The sequence below is a fragment of the Pagrus pagrus genome (assembly GCF_965226575.1).
Source record: "Pagrus pagrus genome assembly, chromosome: 6".
Taxonomy (NCBI): Eukaryota; Metazoa; Chordata; class Actinopteri; order Spariformes; family Sparidae; genus Pagrus; species Pagrus pagrus.
Genome location: NC_140190.1, coordinates 18,277,776 through 18,296,240, shown reverse-complemented (window position 1 = coordinate 18,296,240; position 18,465 = coordinate 18,277,776). Strand labels below are relative to the sequence as shown.

Sequence of the window (18,465 nt, the reverse complement as noted above, 5' to 3'; positions counted from 1 at the left end):
CATGGGAATTGATACATGTTTTCCTGAGCAGATTCACTGAGGCCAATTTGAACGGAGGCACCAACTGAGAGCTATTTTTTAAAATTATTTTCTGTATGTTAATTATGTGTTTTCTATAACTTTGTGATAGCTTAACATTATTTGGAGGGAGGCTTCCATTAAGCCCACCGGGTTTTCTGCCCCTTCTTGCACTGTATATTATTCATTATCCGTCTTATCATGTGTGTGTTTGTTTTTTTTATTCAAATTGCGCAAAAAATAATATTAAAAGTAAAACTACCATCTTCTGACTTGCAATGGTTTGCAGCATTGCAGCAAAGTATGCAAACACATTGCCTTTTATTATGTTTGTACACCGACCTCCACTTACAGATACAGTGATAAATGCTTCTATCTGCTTACAACTACATTATAGTGTTTAAAAATGTTTATATTCTGCTTAAAAATGTTTAATAGCGTGTCTTAAAGTAAACCATTAACATTGTATGGTTTGATGGAGAGAAATATTCATCACACATCAATATGGATAAAAAATGCATTACAAAATAGATTTATATTGTATTATTTATTGTGATGAATTTTATCACGATATAAAAAAAACAGATGTGAATGTTGGATTTGGATAATCTATTGATTTAAATACTTGGAAAGTATAGCTACCTCATCATATTGATGCAAAATCTTTTTTCCAGTATTTCCAGTATCACCAAAATTGCACACAAAAGTCAAATACAACTACAGATATGAAGACGAATATGAAGTATGAATGGTGTGGCAGAATGAAGGTTATCATATCACTGTCCCTTGAAACAGCTCATTAGCTAACAGTCATGGATCAAAGATTAGGGTGTTGCTGTTTGCGCTTTTACCTTCTGTATAAACATAAATTGGTGAAATATTTTCATTTACTGTATGTTTTATATCCTGTGAATTCACAGTACAACTGAAGTGTCACTAATCTGGTTGCGGGTTTAAAAAGGGAAGAAAATGAGCACCAGACTTTAACAATAACACAGCAGCTTAAATACATCTCCATATCATTATGTCTGTATGTTTGGATTCATACAAGTAAAACAAATCCCAGAATAATCATTTCTGTGCAATTTTAGGCAGCAAGGGTTTAGCAGAGTTTGCTTTTGGAGGCAGTGGGCACAGTATTTTTACCCCTCAGGCGTCTTTCATCGACAGTGTCAGTCAAGGTTTGTTTAGAACAGGGAAACTAATAACTGTGTAATTCCCAGCACTTATCATGGAGTGACATATAGGCAGCCCGTCCCTCTAGGATTCACATACATGGGAAGAAGACATGTCAATGCTGGGCAGAATTCCTGCGGTTCAAGCATTATCAGGATAGTTGGCGACAAAGACTGAACCCCTCTGGCACAATCACATGAAAGACCAGTAATCTGCTGGCAGCCAGCTGTCATATATGAATATATACGAGACCCAACAACAAGCTGCCCAGACCTGACACTCCAAGTTACAAGTAAAGCTCGCAGGAAATGGCTGACATAGAATATTCACTGACAGCATTTTGTAATAAAAATAAACTATAGTAATGGAAACAATGACCTGAGACTTTTCAATTCTTGTCAAAGAATACAAAATAAACTTTAAACTGCAAAATGGACAAATGAGCAAATAAACTAACTTCTTGAAAAGAAAAAAAATAACAGAATTATCGACTAAATTCAGAAAAATTACACAATATAGTGAAAAAAACGAAGGTGATAAACCACCAATGCAGACCAGCAAGTTAATGGGGTCAACCATCATAATCGAGATATGTGCTGAGGGAATGTCATTGCAGTAATGTTATTGGAAGTTTTCTTTGCTCATTGTAGGCTAAATAAATATATAGTGTACTGCATGCAGTGGAGCACTTAGGTAACAGCACTAACTAGCACCTTTCACACAGTCTGTTCAAGGCTGGAATGTTGTGCCGTTATTTCGCCTCGCTGTTATGTTTAAAAGCTACGAAGACGTCATAGGGGATAATTTTTTTCCACCTCTTAGCCGGCAGCGACAAAGAAGCAATCAAAAGCGAGGCCCGAACAACTAAGCAAGGTCCGAAGAATGCATTTACTGTTTTTCACCAATTTCCTCGGAAGAGAGGACGAGGTCAAGCGCCATCTAACAGGGACCGTAAAGGACTGTTATTGCCATGTTATGCCATTATTTAGGAAGTGCTTTCTGATACATACTGTACATAAAACATTATGTTGAGTACGGTGTCCATTTCAAGTTATCAGAACACACATGTAACCATGGTAACTGTACCAACAAACAGCTTCTTAAAAGACACAAAAATTAAAATGCACAATTAAAATGAACCTGAAATTTAACTGACAGAAACTAAAACAATTGTTAGGTTTTAGGTTAAACTGACGCTAAAACTAACAAAAATACGTTGTTTTTTTTAATAAAGAAACTGAATTAGAATCCAGAAATGAACGCTGTTGTGAGGCTTTGTTAAATATGGCAGGACTAAGCGCCTTGATCCCGCAGGTCTGCAGTGAATATGCAGCGTCCAGCTGATGTCTTAATGAAAGCTTCTGCCTCAGCTCCTCATCCCCTCATGAGCTGAATACAAAACCTGCGAGCGATGCAGAGAAAAGCCTCCTAACAACTGAGCGGGGCCTGAAAAGTGCATTTACTGTATTTCCAAGGGCACTGACAACATGTCCAAAGCCTTCCCTCCATTACTGCTAAAAGTGTTCTCTCGTTTACCTCAAAATTATACCCATTTAACTCTGCCGAAGAGTGCTCTCACCAGAGATGAGAGAGAGGGAAGACCTAAAGCACTGCACAGTGTGAACCCACTGCAATCTACAAGTTGCCCAAAAAGCCATCTTTTCTGATTTACCGCGGCCTCTACTGTAAGTGTGTGGCTTTCTTCAATCATCCTCCTTAATGCACTAACCATTAGAGTCTGTCCAGAAAGAGAATATACCCTGGTGTCTCAATTATAGTCCAAGCCTGAATCTCTACAACAGTCTTTTTGTGGCCATAAAAGGAAATGACTATCCATTTTCTGCTCCAGCTCTCACACAGCAACTGCAGAGTCCTGTCTGTTGTTGGGAGCACCAAAACTCATCTTTCCAGCTCAATCGTCTTATTAATCACCCTGACGGCTGTGGCGAGAGGCCCAATTAAAGCTGGAAAAAGATTTGAATTGACAAAAAACCCCTTCCTTGTCCCTTTAACAGTGACTTCCCTTTTGCAGTCTTTTCCTCAAACTTTCAATTCAAAAGCAAGAATGCAGGTTGTGAGAAACAGTTGTAAATACAACATCAAAAATGGGGAAGGATGTCGCAGACCTGAAAGAGCTACAATGCATAATGTGCTTTGATCTTCTGGGTACAGCGGAAGATGTGTGAGATTCGGTGATCTGCAAACTCTGAAAAGTTGAGCTGGGAAAAAAAAATATAAGTGACAGCGACAGGGATAAAAGCACCGCCTGCAACAAGAGCTCAAATGAGAGGTGGGAATAAACACATAAAAGAGAGAAGATTTTCTGGCACAATTTAAAAACTGAAAAGGCTCCGACTTGTCTTAGTTTTAATACCAACCACCAATATTGTTCTCACAAATACTGAGAAATATCCATGGAAGATGAACCGAGTAAAATAGTGAAGTCTGTGAAATAGTTTTCTTGTTCTTCTGAAGACAGTTATTACGGTTTCGGTGTGCTGTATTTCTTCTGTGTGTGCGTGGGACTGACAGCACGACCAGGTTTGCATTTAATGGCCGACACTCCTGAGGAGATGCGAAGTGGGAGAGATAATAAGAGGTAGAGAGGAGAGCGGTACATGTGGGAGCGAGGGAATGATAGAGCTGGAAACAGAGAGGCGGAGAGACTTGGTGAGAGAGATGTGGGGTAAGTAGAATAATCTGCTGATGGAGGGGGGGAGGGGGCAGCACGGCCATTTACATCAGAGGCTGAAAAACAGCCCTGAGAATGAGTCTTCGCAGGGGGCAGAGAGGAACAGTGAAGGCTAAGGCTGATGAAATATAGATAATAATCTGTTTATATAGTTAGGCTTGGAGGGAAGAGTGGTAAGTGGACCTTAGCGGGAGTCCAAAATGTGTTCTGAATGCTCTATGAGAATCAGAGTAATGTCCAAAGAGACTGTATGAGTACTTAAGGAAAAATCCTCGGCAGAGCATCATCCCAATACTTACAAGTGTTTAACATTGGTACATATGACACGATTAAAGTACTTGACCTCTGGCTGTAATATACAAAGCTATTACCTGAAAGGAATATTGGACAGAACTGCAAATTGCCAAAATACATTAAATTGCAACAGTTTTATCGTCCAGTGTCAACATTCTTTAAATCCTTACTATCCCCAGCTTCCAAATTGATTAAAAAAAGACAATATTTACACCCTCAACGGGTGGTAAAGCTTATGCAACAACTTCACCCAGCTACAGTGAAGACTTAGCTTAAAAAAGGATGTAAATAATGTCTTTTCATTTCGATTGTAACCCATAGTGATGACTTACTTACTTACTAAAAATACCTGCCTCGTATCACTGACTTATTTTTATCTAACTAAAAGTAAATTACTTACGTAATGGTTACACCTTCTGAGATGATTTGATTGTATGTTTCTTTCTTATTCTATCAATCTGTTAAATCCAGATTAATTATGATTAATTATGAGAGGCAAATCATTCTGGTCGCAACTGTTAACACATTTACAGATCTTGTCTTTGTTTACAGTTTTACTCCATATTCATTAAAACATGGACTTGGGGCACTACTTCCTAAATTTATGAGCGGAGTCTGGTTGTAAATTTTTCTAATCCTCAGAGACAATAGTACGCTGTGTATGCCAATTACGATCCTTTGCATGAAAGTCCAAAATGCTGCTGGACTCCACCACCCTCCATTCCCTCATGATCAGCAACACAACTTCCTTCATTGGCACTGAATATTGCTATTAGATATACATTTTGAGGTGTAATTCTAACAGATGCTGGTCTATCCATCCATCTATCATCCTTTGTTTTGTGTATAGCAACAATTGCACAATTAATATTAATTTCTGTTTCCTTGCCTTTTAAAAAAGTTCCCTTCTTTGAAGCATATCTTAAGTGTTTCATAATTAATTAACTGAAGCAAATAAGTAGAAAGAGACATCACTTTAGTTGAGAGCACTGTTCCCAGCACAGTAAAACAAAATCAATTTCAGTATCTCCCACTTTGAACTAATCAGTATTAGCACTCAGAACATGTTTTATGGCACTATAATAAAAAGCCAAGGCAACCACAACAAAACAGACCTAACCCATAATGACTAATGTCACACAATCAACAGAGTACCAATCAGCCAAAAAACAAAAGTATCATTTCCCTTTATTTATACTCATTAAAAGGAATTACAGGGAGAAAGCAGAAGATCATAAGGCAATCATCCTGTGTGCTTTTATAATATCAGAGGTAATAGCTTCTACTTTGAGAAAACGTATGATGTTACAGTATAATTCAAATGGTATCATAAGGCATGGGAACAAAAATTAGATAATTGTTGGCATTTCAATTGCTCGATGTATCCTGTAATGTAATGCATTATGAGGAGTTTTGTACATGTAGTCACTGGAGGGATTGTTACTTTCCATGAGATATACAATATGTACTTGAGCAAAGGTGGAAATTAAATTTTCTTCCTGAAACAGGAACTGTTGACTGGGGGAGCTCACATGCCTCCAGTTCCATAAGACAAAACCCCATCGTCTATTTACGTTGTCCAGGGGATCTAGGGGTCAAGTATGATAGATGACATGCCATCTGCTTATCAGGCCCTTGCAGAGATGATTGGGGAAGTTTGAGCTTGGTAAAAATGAAGGTCAGCATATCACCTCAAGACAAACTGTACTAGACAGGAGTCGCGGTGGCGATGTGGTGGCGAGAGGAGGGTGTAGAGGGGGCTTGCACGGCTCTTGATCTTGCCACCACATAACTGATAAGGCTGGTAGAAAATGCACTACCATAAAGGATTATCTGTGGGTAGCTCAGTGTGTCACCAGGCATGCTGGGTAAAGAGAGGCAGGGCTGTTTACTGTCGAGGTTCCTCGAGCAGCCCAGTCCTCGAGGATATACAGTAGCAGACGTAAGCTTATCAGTGGGAGATGTTCTGTCCTCTTGAATATTTCATAAGTGCAATGTATTTATATTGCCATTAGCTGGGGGTGACTCACTAACCTGTAGTCGGTAGTGACAAATTGTGACTTTATTGTAATTGCCCCTTGACGCAACTCAACTTCAGCACTTCTGGCTCGTGCGTCTGACGACAGGAGTGTGAAGGAACAGAACAAGTTGTCATTGTTAACACTGAGGTCTTTTTTTTAGCTGTTAGAAGCTTCTAACAGTTTGCTGTGCTCCGTCATCCTGGATGTTTCACCTAAAGATGAAGACTTTATCCATAATGGGAGAGCTGCAGCAAAAACACACAAACGCCTTTGTACAGTATGTTTTAAATTTACGGCCGTGGTTGATTTATAGATTTTTGAGGGCTGCAGGAGGAAAAAGGTGGTGGAGTCTGAGCTGTGTGTGAAGTTAGAGCCAAAGGATGGAAGAAAAAACCCTCTGGTAACCTGCTTTTATTTGACTTTCCGAGACTGTCAGACTGCTTATCTGCTGAGCTGGAAATGTCTGAAAGACAAGGAATGGGATGTGAACCAAGAATGGTTTGAAAAAGACTGAGGAACAGATTGTGTTATGTAATTGTTGATGTATACTGATTTGTGTTATTGATTGTCCCCGGGGTGAAACAGAGGACAGCCAGGTCTATTCAGCTCACTCAATGACATCCAAGGAATCCAATATCAATCTCTAAGTATCAGCGTTCTCTTGCACAATGTCAGAAATAATCCTGATGGAAATTAAGGACATGCTGTGGCAGCAAAAACGCATTACTGTGTCTCAAAGCCAAAGATACTTTTAATATTCTATCAGTTTTTCCTTCCATGACTTTTATGAATATTTTACTCTTTCCTGGACACACTAATTAATTCAGGATGAGACAGTATTTAGGGTATCAATAATAATCAGTATTCCAGTAGTCCACATGGACCTGTAGCATATGTTGGAGCATATGTTTCAATGCAACAACTTAGTATGCACTGCTGTAAGGCCCTGGAGCAGAAAAACTCTGCCTGTTAATCATTAGTATTTTCAGTAAAAAATAGAATTACTGCTGTGGTGTGGTTGTATGCCTCCATGCACCAGTCATGTTGCAGTTTACATCCATGTCTGTCCAGACTCATTTAATAATTTAACACATCCTATGTAGTGAAGACTTTAAACAAATTCAATCAAAGTAAGTAAGTGCTGGAAGTAGAAAATGGAAATGGAAGCTATCTTAATATTGACATGCATGGTTCCAATTAATAATTTCCAGTGAGAAACATGCTGCCTTCACTGAGAGATGAATTTTTACAGAGGAGCACAAAGGACAGATAGAGAGCTTTATCACATGTTGCGATCACCCCAAGCTGAAAGCAATATTATGTAACTTTTTGACCTTAAACTAAGGTCAGAATCACATTGATGGTACAGTGTCTTGTAATAGGGTGAATGGTGTCTCTGTCTCAGCTACACCGCCCCCCTATCACTAGTTTCTGCACTATGTAGCTTCAGTGAGAGGGTAGAATCACAGCGTTACATACATGGTTACTTCAAGATACAAGTTTTCAAGACATTACATTGTTATGATGTAATGAGTTCTGTTTGTAGTTAGCACCTACATTACATCTGACAAATTGTTACAGACCTGGGATTCGTGTTTACTACAGTGGCGTTGCACTCAGAAACTGTGGGGGGCGCCAAATCGCACAAAATGCCAATGATAATTCCAAATTCCTTGTATGTGTTAGCTATGAAGCTACAACGTTCAACCCAGCAGCACAGCGGATCTAAACAATCAGCACAGCTTCTTGGTCGGCAAGATTAGTGTCACCAATTCAGTATCTGACAAAATGTGAAATATGGTCACAATCTCCCCTTCTGTTCCTGAGTTTTTATGGAGAACAATATGATGTCATAGTGAAGTTCACCTTTGACCTTTAGGATATAAAATGCAACTACATCATTATGCGGTGAGGACACAGCTGCTGTACATTGGGTGGACATTCTACCAACTGAGCTACTGGGCCACTCATTTGCCAAATGTAAAGAAATCCCCTCAAGGTGTTCCTGAGACATAATATTCATAAGAATTTAATGTATGGACATATGTCTGTACGGATTACCCCCCAAAAATAATGCCACGGAGGCCTAAAAACTGTGATATATACATGCTGTTCTGTTTTTAGAACAATGAGCTCTGGGATCAACATGTAAAATAATTTGCAGTGAATTAGTGAATATGGGTTGCAGTTTCTCAGTTTCACGGGCTGTGATGTTGTGGCTTTCATGTTGAAATACGACTGGAAATAGAACTTCTGTTTGATGTGACACCATATTGACAGACAAAGTAAAGATGCCGTTTCAAACAAAAAAGAAATACAGTGAATCTCAAAGTCACTTTGCCTTCATTACAAGCCAACAGCTGATAGCAACCGATATTCAGGCTCAGCAGAGAGGCTGTTCCTCATCTACAATGGAGTGCCTCAGTTAAAGTCGTCGAACATCTGAAAACTTTTAATTCAGAATGTTACTTCAAACTGTTACTCTTTTATCACAACTAATTCCCGCTGAGGCCAAACATGAAAAAATAAAACTATGATAAAAAGTCCAAAAGTTATTAAATTTTAATGGATGCAGCTAAAGATGCATTATGTATTAGGGCTAAAGTTAGAATGTGTTGCAACTGTGTTTTGAAAATCAGTCAGCTGCAGATTTAATCACCAAAGTAACGCATTACATGGTTTCAAAGACAGACTAAATGTGCTTATGAGCTTTTTCTAGTAATAGTTAGTCTAATATTTACAAAGTGACGGCCAAGAGAGAATATTAATTGAGAACTTAAGAGAAAAAAATGCAAAGTTGTTTATTTATTGAGAAGGCCTCGCGCTGTGTAATATCAACAAAATGTGCCTCAGGGTCCAACTTGTACCAACATCAGATGAAGTGAAGAATTGAAAGAGGAAAAGCAGACACTAACCTTGTTTAAAGTCATCTTCCAAAGAAGACATTACCCCAATTTCAGACATAAATTAGCCAGCTATCCTTTGATTAAAGAAGCTTTACATGCCCACTAAAATAATTTGATTAACACAGCTCCCTGGGCCTTGGGGAGCTGAGTGAGTGACTTTTGAATTTTGGAGGACATCGGAAGAATACTTAATAAGGTAGATTATCTCTTTGATGTTGTTCTCTGGACCCTGCATAAAGGAAGATATACGACCCAACGTGGCTCTAAATCAATCAGAAAAACGTCTTCATTAAGCAGTGAAGACTTCCATTCCAAAACATCTTTATACAGAAACTGATTAGGCTATTTTCTTTACTAAAAATGTGTGCAAGAAAAATGCAAGGCATCATCCTTGAGTAAAAGTTAACAATTCTAAAAGGTTGCTCCATCATGGATCTTCTTATGACCTACTCAATGGTATTAACAAGAGACATAAACCTTCATGGACTCATTAATCTCTTTTCCCTATCCCCTGGCCCTTCATGCTGAGTCAAATAAATGCTTCACATACCAGGCCTCCAAAATGACAGCATCACTGCTACCTCCTCCATAATTAGCTCTGATTATACCAGATATAGGGGGGGGGGGGGGGAATATATAAAAAATAAAAAAGGATGCTCTATGAAAAATGAGGGCTAAGAGCTGGATTAATAGATGAGTGATCATCTTCACTGAGCTACACTCAGGCTGCCTGAATTTTTGTTTATTTGCGAGTTAACATGACACATGGGAATCGGGGAGTCACACACATTATGTATAATGCATTTAATGCTCCTTGAACCAGGAGAACTGAACACGGTGCCTTGAAAAAAGACAACAAATGGGGCTCAGAACAGTGTTAAGAACATTGTTTTTCTACTGTCAAGTGATTTGCGCGAATAAACAGAAGTAAAAGCCTGTGGGAGCATATGCTATTATCACAGATCTACATTTCATTGGGATGACAGGGTGGCACCGAGCCAGCTGCTTTGGCATAACGGAGCAGAGCTTTATGTTTAGGTAAATACATAAAAATCCATATGCTGAAGAGAAAATGAGCTTAAGACCTTCATTGTCAACAAACTGCAGTATATAACTTGGTGCTGAAGATTAAAAAAAAATCTGTCAAGTGGCATTGACAGATGGTTTCTATTTCTGTCTGTGAATGCCTGACATGTATGAACATATCGACATAACTCGTATGAGATAAGATGAGTGGTATTATTATTGGCCCGCCTGATAAAAAGACAACTGGATCGTTTCCGTTTACTTCAGAGTCGCAAATGACAACAACACAGAACAAAACATGAGTTAACCTTCCTCTTCCTGGGTGACCACGTGCCCAGTGGTGAAAGCAAGGTTTATAGGGAACCAATGTAAACTCCTATGGTTTCATTATTCTATATCCATTACATTGTGCAATCAACATTTATTTCATAATGACAGATTGGAGCAGACAACTTGTCTATTGCCAGTTTAAGGACAAGATAAGATTTTACTGACCACCTGGGGAGAAACTCAAGTGTCAGAGGTCAATAAAATGGACTCTAGGCATGAAAAAAACTATGTGTTTGCATGTAATCCCAATGCTTGCATGAGTCGACTGCAGGTGCTTCAGTTTCCCCCACCATCAAAAACATGTACATATAGTTAATTCTCCTGCTGGAGTTGGTCCCTGGGTACCGCACAGTGGCTGCCCACTACTCCTCAGGAGGCAGAAAACAGGTTTCACTGATGTGTATCATTTGTGACAGTAAAGAATCCTCTCTAAATCAAAATGTGTGAACTATACTTTTCAGTATCCTACACCAGTTGAATGTTTGATGGTAATGATGCAAAAACAAGTGCCTCACGAGCTATGTGAGAGTGATTTAGTGCTGAAACTGTTACATCTTTATGATGTATAACAGATATAGGCTTAATCTACTAAGCAGAAAAATATAATATATCAGAACATTATATTACATTATAAAGTATAAAAAGTGTAGAAAAATGAATAAAATATATATAACCGTAAAGAATAAATGTATTAATTCCTGTTTTAAAGAAACACCTCAGCATTTTTGGATGTATGCATCTTCCCTTTCTTGCTCACAGTTAGATGAGAAGATCGATGCTATTCTCATGACTGCACACTTAATATGAAGCTACAGCCAGGAGATGGCTAGCTTAACTTAGCATTAACCAGGAGTGAAGTCTGGCTGTGCCTAAAGTAATAAAATCCACCTACCAGAACCATAATCTGTCAATTTTACACTTTTCTTTTTAAAAAAAGGATTGAAAAATGTTGACATGTGGGTAGATGGATTTCTTCTACTTTCGGAAAGAGCCAGGTTAGCCATTTCCCACTGTATTGAGTCTTTCTGCTAAACTAAGCTAATCAGCTGTAGTTTCATATCAACCAGTCCTCATCAGGAAAACCATATAGGTCCACTGTAAAAGCTTCTTATCACAACCCATATTGATATTTGTTATCAGGCGGTGACCTCTGGTGGTCGTAGTTATTTTCATGGCAACAAAGGAGGAAGTGAGGTGAAGTAGCATAAAGAGCAAAAAAGTTCACACAGAGAGGAGGTCTGGGTGCACGATTGGGATAAACAAGCACAGAACGTTCATCCAGGTGACCGGACATTTGTGTCCAGTGGGAAACCACATGTCACGTGGTGATTTATTTTAACTTCCTCATGTAACGTAGTAATTTTAGCCTCAACCGCCGTAGTTTCCTAAACCTAAGCAAGCTGTTTTCTTGCCTTAACCTAACCAAACTGTAAGCAAATGACAAAGGTCTGCAGAGGTCATGTTTTTGGAACAGTGAGTGGCAGTCGGTGGCATTCGACCTATTCAGTTGTTTAGATGTGATGATGTGTTGTTTCATATTTAAATACGAGAATGACAGTGGTACAGATCTTCTTATCTAGCACATTTCCTAAAATGTCAAACTATTCCTTTAATACCTCTAGTCCTAACAATAATAAAGATATGAAACTAACAGGTAGAGCAATGGAAGGACCATTGTTCAGCAAAGGTAGAAAAAGTCAATTTCTAACAGTCTGGATGTTGGAACAGTTAGAGATGAGAGCAGTGAGTGTGACAGGTCTGGCTGAGTGGGAATAAGTTGGATGTGGGGGTGTGGGGGTCACAGCTGGCTTAGGCTGTGGTCACAGTTGCTGTTGTACCGTCTGATGGCTGTGGGCACAAGTGAACGCCTGAAGCGTACCGTCTCGCTCTTTGGTGGGACGAGCTGGTGGCTGAACGTGCTGTCCATCTGCCACAGTTCATCATCGAGCGGGAGGGAGGGGTAATTCAGGACAGTATTCATCCTGTTCATCATCCTCCTCTCTGCCACTGCCTCCAGACTGTGCAGTTCCTGCCTCACCACAGAGCTGGACTTCCTCACCAAATCTATTGGCATTGCCAGCCTTGATGCCGCCTCCCCAACACATCACAGCCAAGAACAGTGCACCGGCCACTGCTGACTCTCTGCAGCCTGTTGCACACTGAAGGATCTCAGTTTCCTCAAAGGAACTGTCTGCTTATGTCTGACCAGTCCAGGGTTTTGATGATTTGGAGTCCACCATCTCTGCTTCTTCTTCTCCTTGGATGATAACAGCTGGCTTACTGATTCTATGGGTGACAACTATAGAGCTTCAAGTGGTTATCGACAGCTCAAGATAAACCTCTTACTGCACTGTCAGTACTGCAGAGCAGTCGAGTTGAAACTTGGTGTTCTATGAGTAACATTTGTGAGGGTTGACTCTGTTATGTAGCTATGACAGTGGCAGTTTTGTGACCTTTTTGCAATGCGGCTTTCACATACAACATTAATGTTTTGATAATCCAAGAAATTCATTATGTATCACATAGATATAGATTGTTGTGTTCTACTTTCAGTTATAGTACAGCTTAATAGTTAACAACCTTTCCGATAAATTAGATTTATCTTTTATCAGAACATTAGATTAGAATATTATAACTTGCAAATCAACTTCGAAATACGTGCACTTTCTACCGCTGCTGTTTTACGCATTTTTTAAATTAAGTTCGCCTTTTTAATCTTTCAAGCAGCCACTGGTTTCAGTATTTGAGTATGTTACTTCCTGCGTCTTTACTTGCATGAATGCAGTATGTAATTTTTCAAGCTTTTATTATCAGTAATAAAGGTGGAAGTTTGGATCTAGTGAAAACTAACCTTGAGACCCAGCGATGTCCTTAGTTAACAAAAGCTGAGTTCAAACAATTTAATGCCTGGCATTCAAACAGGATCTTTTGAACCTACACATTAACATTTTGGCCCATCTGAAGCGATTCTTATTAGAGTTACACAGGCACAGCAAGGTTAGATGTAAAAGCACAATGACTGATGTTGCCTATTAACGTTGTTTTCTCTGCTAATTTGAATTTTTTTGTTATTTGCCCTTGATGAATGGGCTGAAACACGCACTGCAGAGTGCTGAGGGGGCTGAAAGATTTTTCCACTTCATATCTCCTGATTTGCGTACCTTCCAGACTCCTTGTTTTGGGAGTGTATCTTCCCAAACTCATTCACAGGGGAAATAAAAGCAGATAATAACCTGTTAAAATTAATTACTGAACTTAACTAAACATGGGTTGGGACAAAGAGAAATTGCAGGGATCTAAAATAATTCCCTTTGCCAAGCCACTTAGCGAGGGCACCATCAAAAAATTAACTTCAAATACCACTTCGAACAAAACAAGAACAGTGGGTCGCTGAGTGAGTTTATCTCCACGATTGAAACCACTGGTGTTCCTTTGGACCATGAAATTGTGATTTGTTCTGCAAGCGTTACATCAAATGAGAGTTCAGGGCCATGCCAGGACCGCTCGTTGCTGCTGAGCTTATTTTAACTTGTTATCTGACAGAATCTCCATGGATAATTATATCTGGCTCAGATAGACAGGTAGAGCACGTACTAATCCAGGGGTGTGTCTCCATGAAGAGGAAAACGATGGGGTCTATCCACAGAGCTGGATGAAAAGTTACTAAAACACTTAGCAGATTCAGCATGCAATATGAATCCCTATGTGTGATTACATGTGTGATGTGAGTGCAGGTGCGTTTGAGCATCTTTGAATATTTCAGTGTGTTTCCATTTCAGCTCCTATTGTAAGTGTCCGTGCCAGTGAAAGGTTTTTAGCGTGAGTGCATTTCTGCATGTTTTCTGTGCGCGTGAACAGTATTAAGCAAAAATAATGTAACAAGCATGAGAGATTACATTCTGTGACTTGCTTAAAACCATTAGAGAGGGAGAAAAGACGACCAGGCAGAGGGGATTATTCTGGGCTGGAATGTGGAAGCGGGAGAATACAGTGAAGAGGGGGGTGGGGGGAACAAGGGCAACATTGACAGTGTAGCACCAACAACAGCTCTAGCAGCAGATCAGGTTAAAGAGGGTGGCAGAGCGCCAACTGATTGTTCTAGAAAGGGGGAAAACAGAGAGAGAAAGCAGAGAGAGGGATAGAGGAAGATTAAGACACAGAAAAAGAGAGGGAGACGGAGAGGAAGTGATAAAAGTACAAAGACAGCAGAGATTCCATCTTGCAAACAACAAACCACGGGCCTTTGCCACCAACAGCTTCCTGCCTTTGATGTGTGCTGCATTTAGGTAGCACTAAGGAGCAAGAGAGAGGTGGTGTTTGTGGTGAAAAAGCCAGAAAGAAGAGGAAGAAGAAGCCATCAGCATTATGAAAAGCATCAGACCCAGAGGCCTATGGAAGAGCCACTTTGATGACACTACTGTTTGCTCCACATGGGGGTGGTGGTGGCAGGGTTGTAATGAAAGGAAAAGAGGGCAGGCGTAATGACACAGGCTGCAGGAACTATATGTAGCCAGGCTGTAGAAGCCAACCCAAAATAATCCAAGAATAAAAAAAATAAGGAATGCAACTTAAAAAAATAAAGGACATACAATGAAGCTGTACACCCAGCAGGCATTCCAGCCAGCCAATTGAAATAAATCAAGATGGAGGAGAGGATTTCGGCTCAGGTTAGTATGAGGCAGCGGACCTCTTTGCTGGTTTGGTGTACAGCATGGTGACATATACTGACCTGGGCTTGAGACAGCACTAGTGGTGGTGGGTTCAATAATTGCTACAGGGGAGGAGAGGGGGGGAGAGGGAGGGGGAGGGAAAGAGGACATTCATGTATTATTAACAGAATGGAGACGTAAAATAAAAAAGAAAAAATGCATGCAAGGAAAAAAGGACAGGGAATGGAGACAAATCCTCTCCATGCATTAAAGGCTGGTGTCTCTGTGGCAAGATGCAACCTCCACATGCTTCATAAACAACACGCTTCATCCCCCCCAGGTGCCTCGGATTTGCACGGGTTACTGCTAAGACCAAAGAATGAGAGGAACCTGGGAGCTGGGGCTGCTCCAAAGAGGGGGCTTTTGTGATTGGGTGACAAACTCTCATCACACTCTGGTTTGCTAAACAACTGGCTGTTTCTCCATTGCGTGTCCTCCTTTAAGGCTGTATGAACCGATCGAAGAATGAGCAGAAAAAAAAAAGGGAGCTTTTAGTCTGCCTTTGATCCCTCTGAGGAGGGAACTTAGAGTCCCAATCTGATTACCTTATGAACTCATTTCAGGCTGAGCCACTGGTGACATTTGGGAGATGGAATAATGTGACATCCAGAAATGTTCAGTCCAGCGTGTCAAACTACTCGAGCTGAGTGAGCCCACAGATGGACGGCAGAAAACACATCCTCTTTTACTTTGAAAGTGTATGTTTAAAATGTCACACCAACAAGATCTTTAGTCACATATTTCTGCAGATTTTGTTATAGATGGAACTGAACAGACTGATGAGACATGCACTGATTTTTTGAACACATATTATAGCCAAAACATAACACATTTACAGTGGGTGTTGATAAGGTTATTGATACCAGGGACTCAATGATCACTTTGCCAATTTCTTCTATTTCTGACTTCCAAAGCAAACAGCTAAACCCACACTCTGCTATGCAGCATGAATTATTAAATGCTACTTTGGTATAAAGATATCTCTGTAATGTAAACATTACTACCCATTTGATCTCAAGTTGGCGACAAATAAATAAATAAATAAATGAATAACATGGCTTCCATTGGTAAACAAGCACTTAATACGAGATAAGCTGTGACCAGCTTTGTGCAGTGACTCACTCGGGGAGAAGAATCTGGGGTGTTTGTGGCAGAGCAGAGCTGTTCTCAAAGTGATGCAGTGTTTGGACTCGTAGGGTGTTTCCACCGGTGCGTTTTTGGCACACGAACTTACACTTGCAACTAAAAAAAACCAAAAACTATTTATACCCCTCACAAAGGTATAAACCACCTTCTTCCACAAGGCTTCACGGCGGAGGAGGAGCTTATCTGGCATAAGGGAAACCATGGCAGCCATGATTATACCTCACACACACACTCACAAAAAACGTAAAAAGAATCCTTTATGCTGTTGCAGCGAGCTGCTGAATCTAGGCCATACTATAGTGGAGACACTCACTTATGCTCAAACTCAAAATGCCCATTTCAATCAAGGGGCCATAGGGTGCACTGACAACTCTCTCAATCTGTGGTCTGTGTGTTGCTCTCTTGAAGCGGTCAACCAACTGTATAATAACTGTGTTGCTGTTTAAATGCTACTGCCATGTCAACAACAATAAAACCCTTTCATTTGATTTCATCATTCTTTTTGATAGGGAAATGGCATCGGAATCAGTATTCATACATGGAGCGATACGCTTTTCCCCTCGGTATATTGGTTGGGAAATGGTCGAATTCATCTTTTCTTCCACAAATGTTTTCACTTTAAGTGCTCCTGAGGGAGCCGATATGTGAAGACAGTTTCTTTTTAGTTCTTTCTTCAAACAGGCAGGCGGGTGCTATCTGATTAATACTTGAGCTTGAATTCACCAGTGAATCATTTCATGAGCTCTCAGACACTCGTCCATTACTGTGGAACATATCTTTTGACATGCAATCTTTCCCCCATAGCTCCACACTGACTCAGGCTCTTTCCCCTCATTCAGCAGAGCAGCACGTCATTTCACGCACTGTATATGGCAGTCAACCTCTTGCACAGCCTGCTCACTTGCAAGATAAAACACATTAGTTTTCACAGCCATTTCATTTCATGGATTGCTATTCTCTTTGTTCTCTGTGGATTGGATAATGCAGGAGATTTATAGGACATGATTTGTAGGTGCCAGTGTTCATGTGGGGCCACGCTCAGAGTTGAGCTCATCACAAGCATAATGAGGAGTTAATATTACAGCTGCACCCAATATTAGTACTCTGGACTCAGAGAGCTCCGATATGTAGACCTGTTGGAGCCATTCTTAAAGATCCAATATTGTGCAAAATCTGAGGCAGGTTTGTAAGTTATAAAACAGACCCTTCAGACAGGAAGTGAACAGAGGTGCTGCAGAAAAGGACAGTTTAAGAAAAAAAGATATGTACGATCCTGAAAATAGGCATTATAAGGGACCATGAACATGAGGCCTGTTTGGAGTTTCATGAAGAGACGAGGCAGTGAGCTGATAAAACCAAAAGACCAAAAATGCAGCGAAGAGGCAAAATGTATTCAAAATGTGCTCTATTTGTGCCAAAACCCACGTTTTCAAATCGACTTTTCAAAGATAAAAAAAGCTCAGCATGTTGTGAATTACATTGAAACAATCTTATCAAAGCACCCACAGATAGATGAACATTTTTGTGCTATAGTGCAGGAGAAATCTTACTTAAAGGATGAGGTCAACTGTCATACGTGTCCAATTTATCTTCACTGCTCCGTTTGAGTGCATTATCAAGTTATTGTTCATGCATGTATACATTGTTTCTGTGAACTATTTAGCTATTCTTAAACATTTTCCTCACTGATCCCTTCAGGATCGCAGAATAATCAGTGTTAAAAAGTTCATCTGTGAGCCAGTTAATTAGTTATTCATCATATGTCATTTTTAATGCTGCCCAGAGAGTGTATCATCCTGTGGGCATCCGCTGGGCTCAGTCATCCAGGGATGAACATTCCTAGCAGTGCATCTGGCCTCCTACAGGAGTCGGTGAGGGTGGGTGGGGTGTGGGTGGGAAGACAGTCCATTGCCCGCTGGGCTGCAGGATGAACACTGCCACAGCACCAAACATTTCCTCATCGCAGTGCGACTGGAAAATGTTAATGGGTTTTCTGATTGCCTAAATATGGAAATGCAGGCATTCAAATGATAGGTAAATGGCGCAACACTGTAAGGGTGCTTTTGGGAAGAAATAAAGGACACTACAACCTCAACTGTTCAATTTATTTAGCATATAGTGATACGTGAGTATTTGAACACTGAAAA

At 40.1% G+C, this 18,465-nt stretch overlaps 1 protein-coding gene across 2 annotated transcripts in view; it reads right to left on the bottom strand.

The window, feature by feature from the left end:
- The window catches only part of negr1 (neuronal growth regulator 1), a 154,939-nt gene that overhangs the window by 21,831 nt on the left and 114,643 nt on the right, over nt 1-18,465 (bottom strand). The window contains exon 7 of one of the 2 annotated variants that reach the window (XM_084354261.1): nt 15,193-15,234. The exons of the other annotated variant lie outside the window; for it this stretch is intronic. Within the exon in view, the coding sequence (XP_084210387.1) occupies nt 15,193-15,234 (42 nt within the window). The remainder of the gene's footprint in view (nt 1-15,192; nt 15,235-18,465) is intronic. 2 annotated transcript variants of the gene reach the window in all.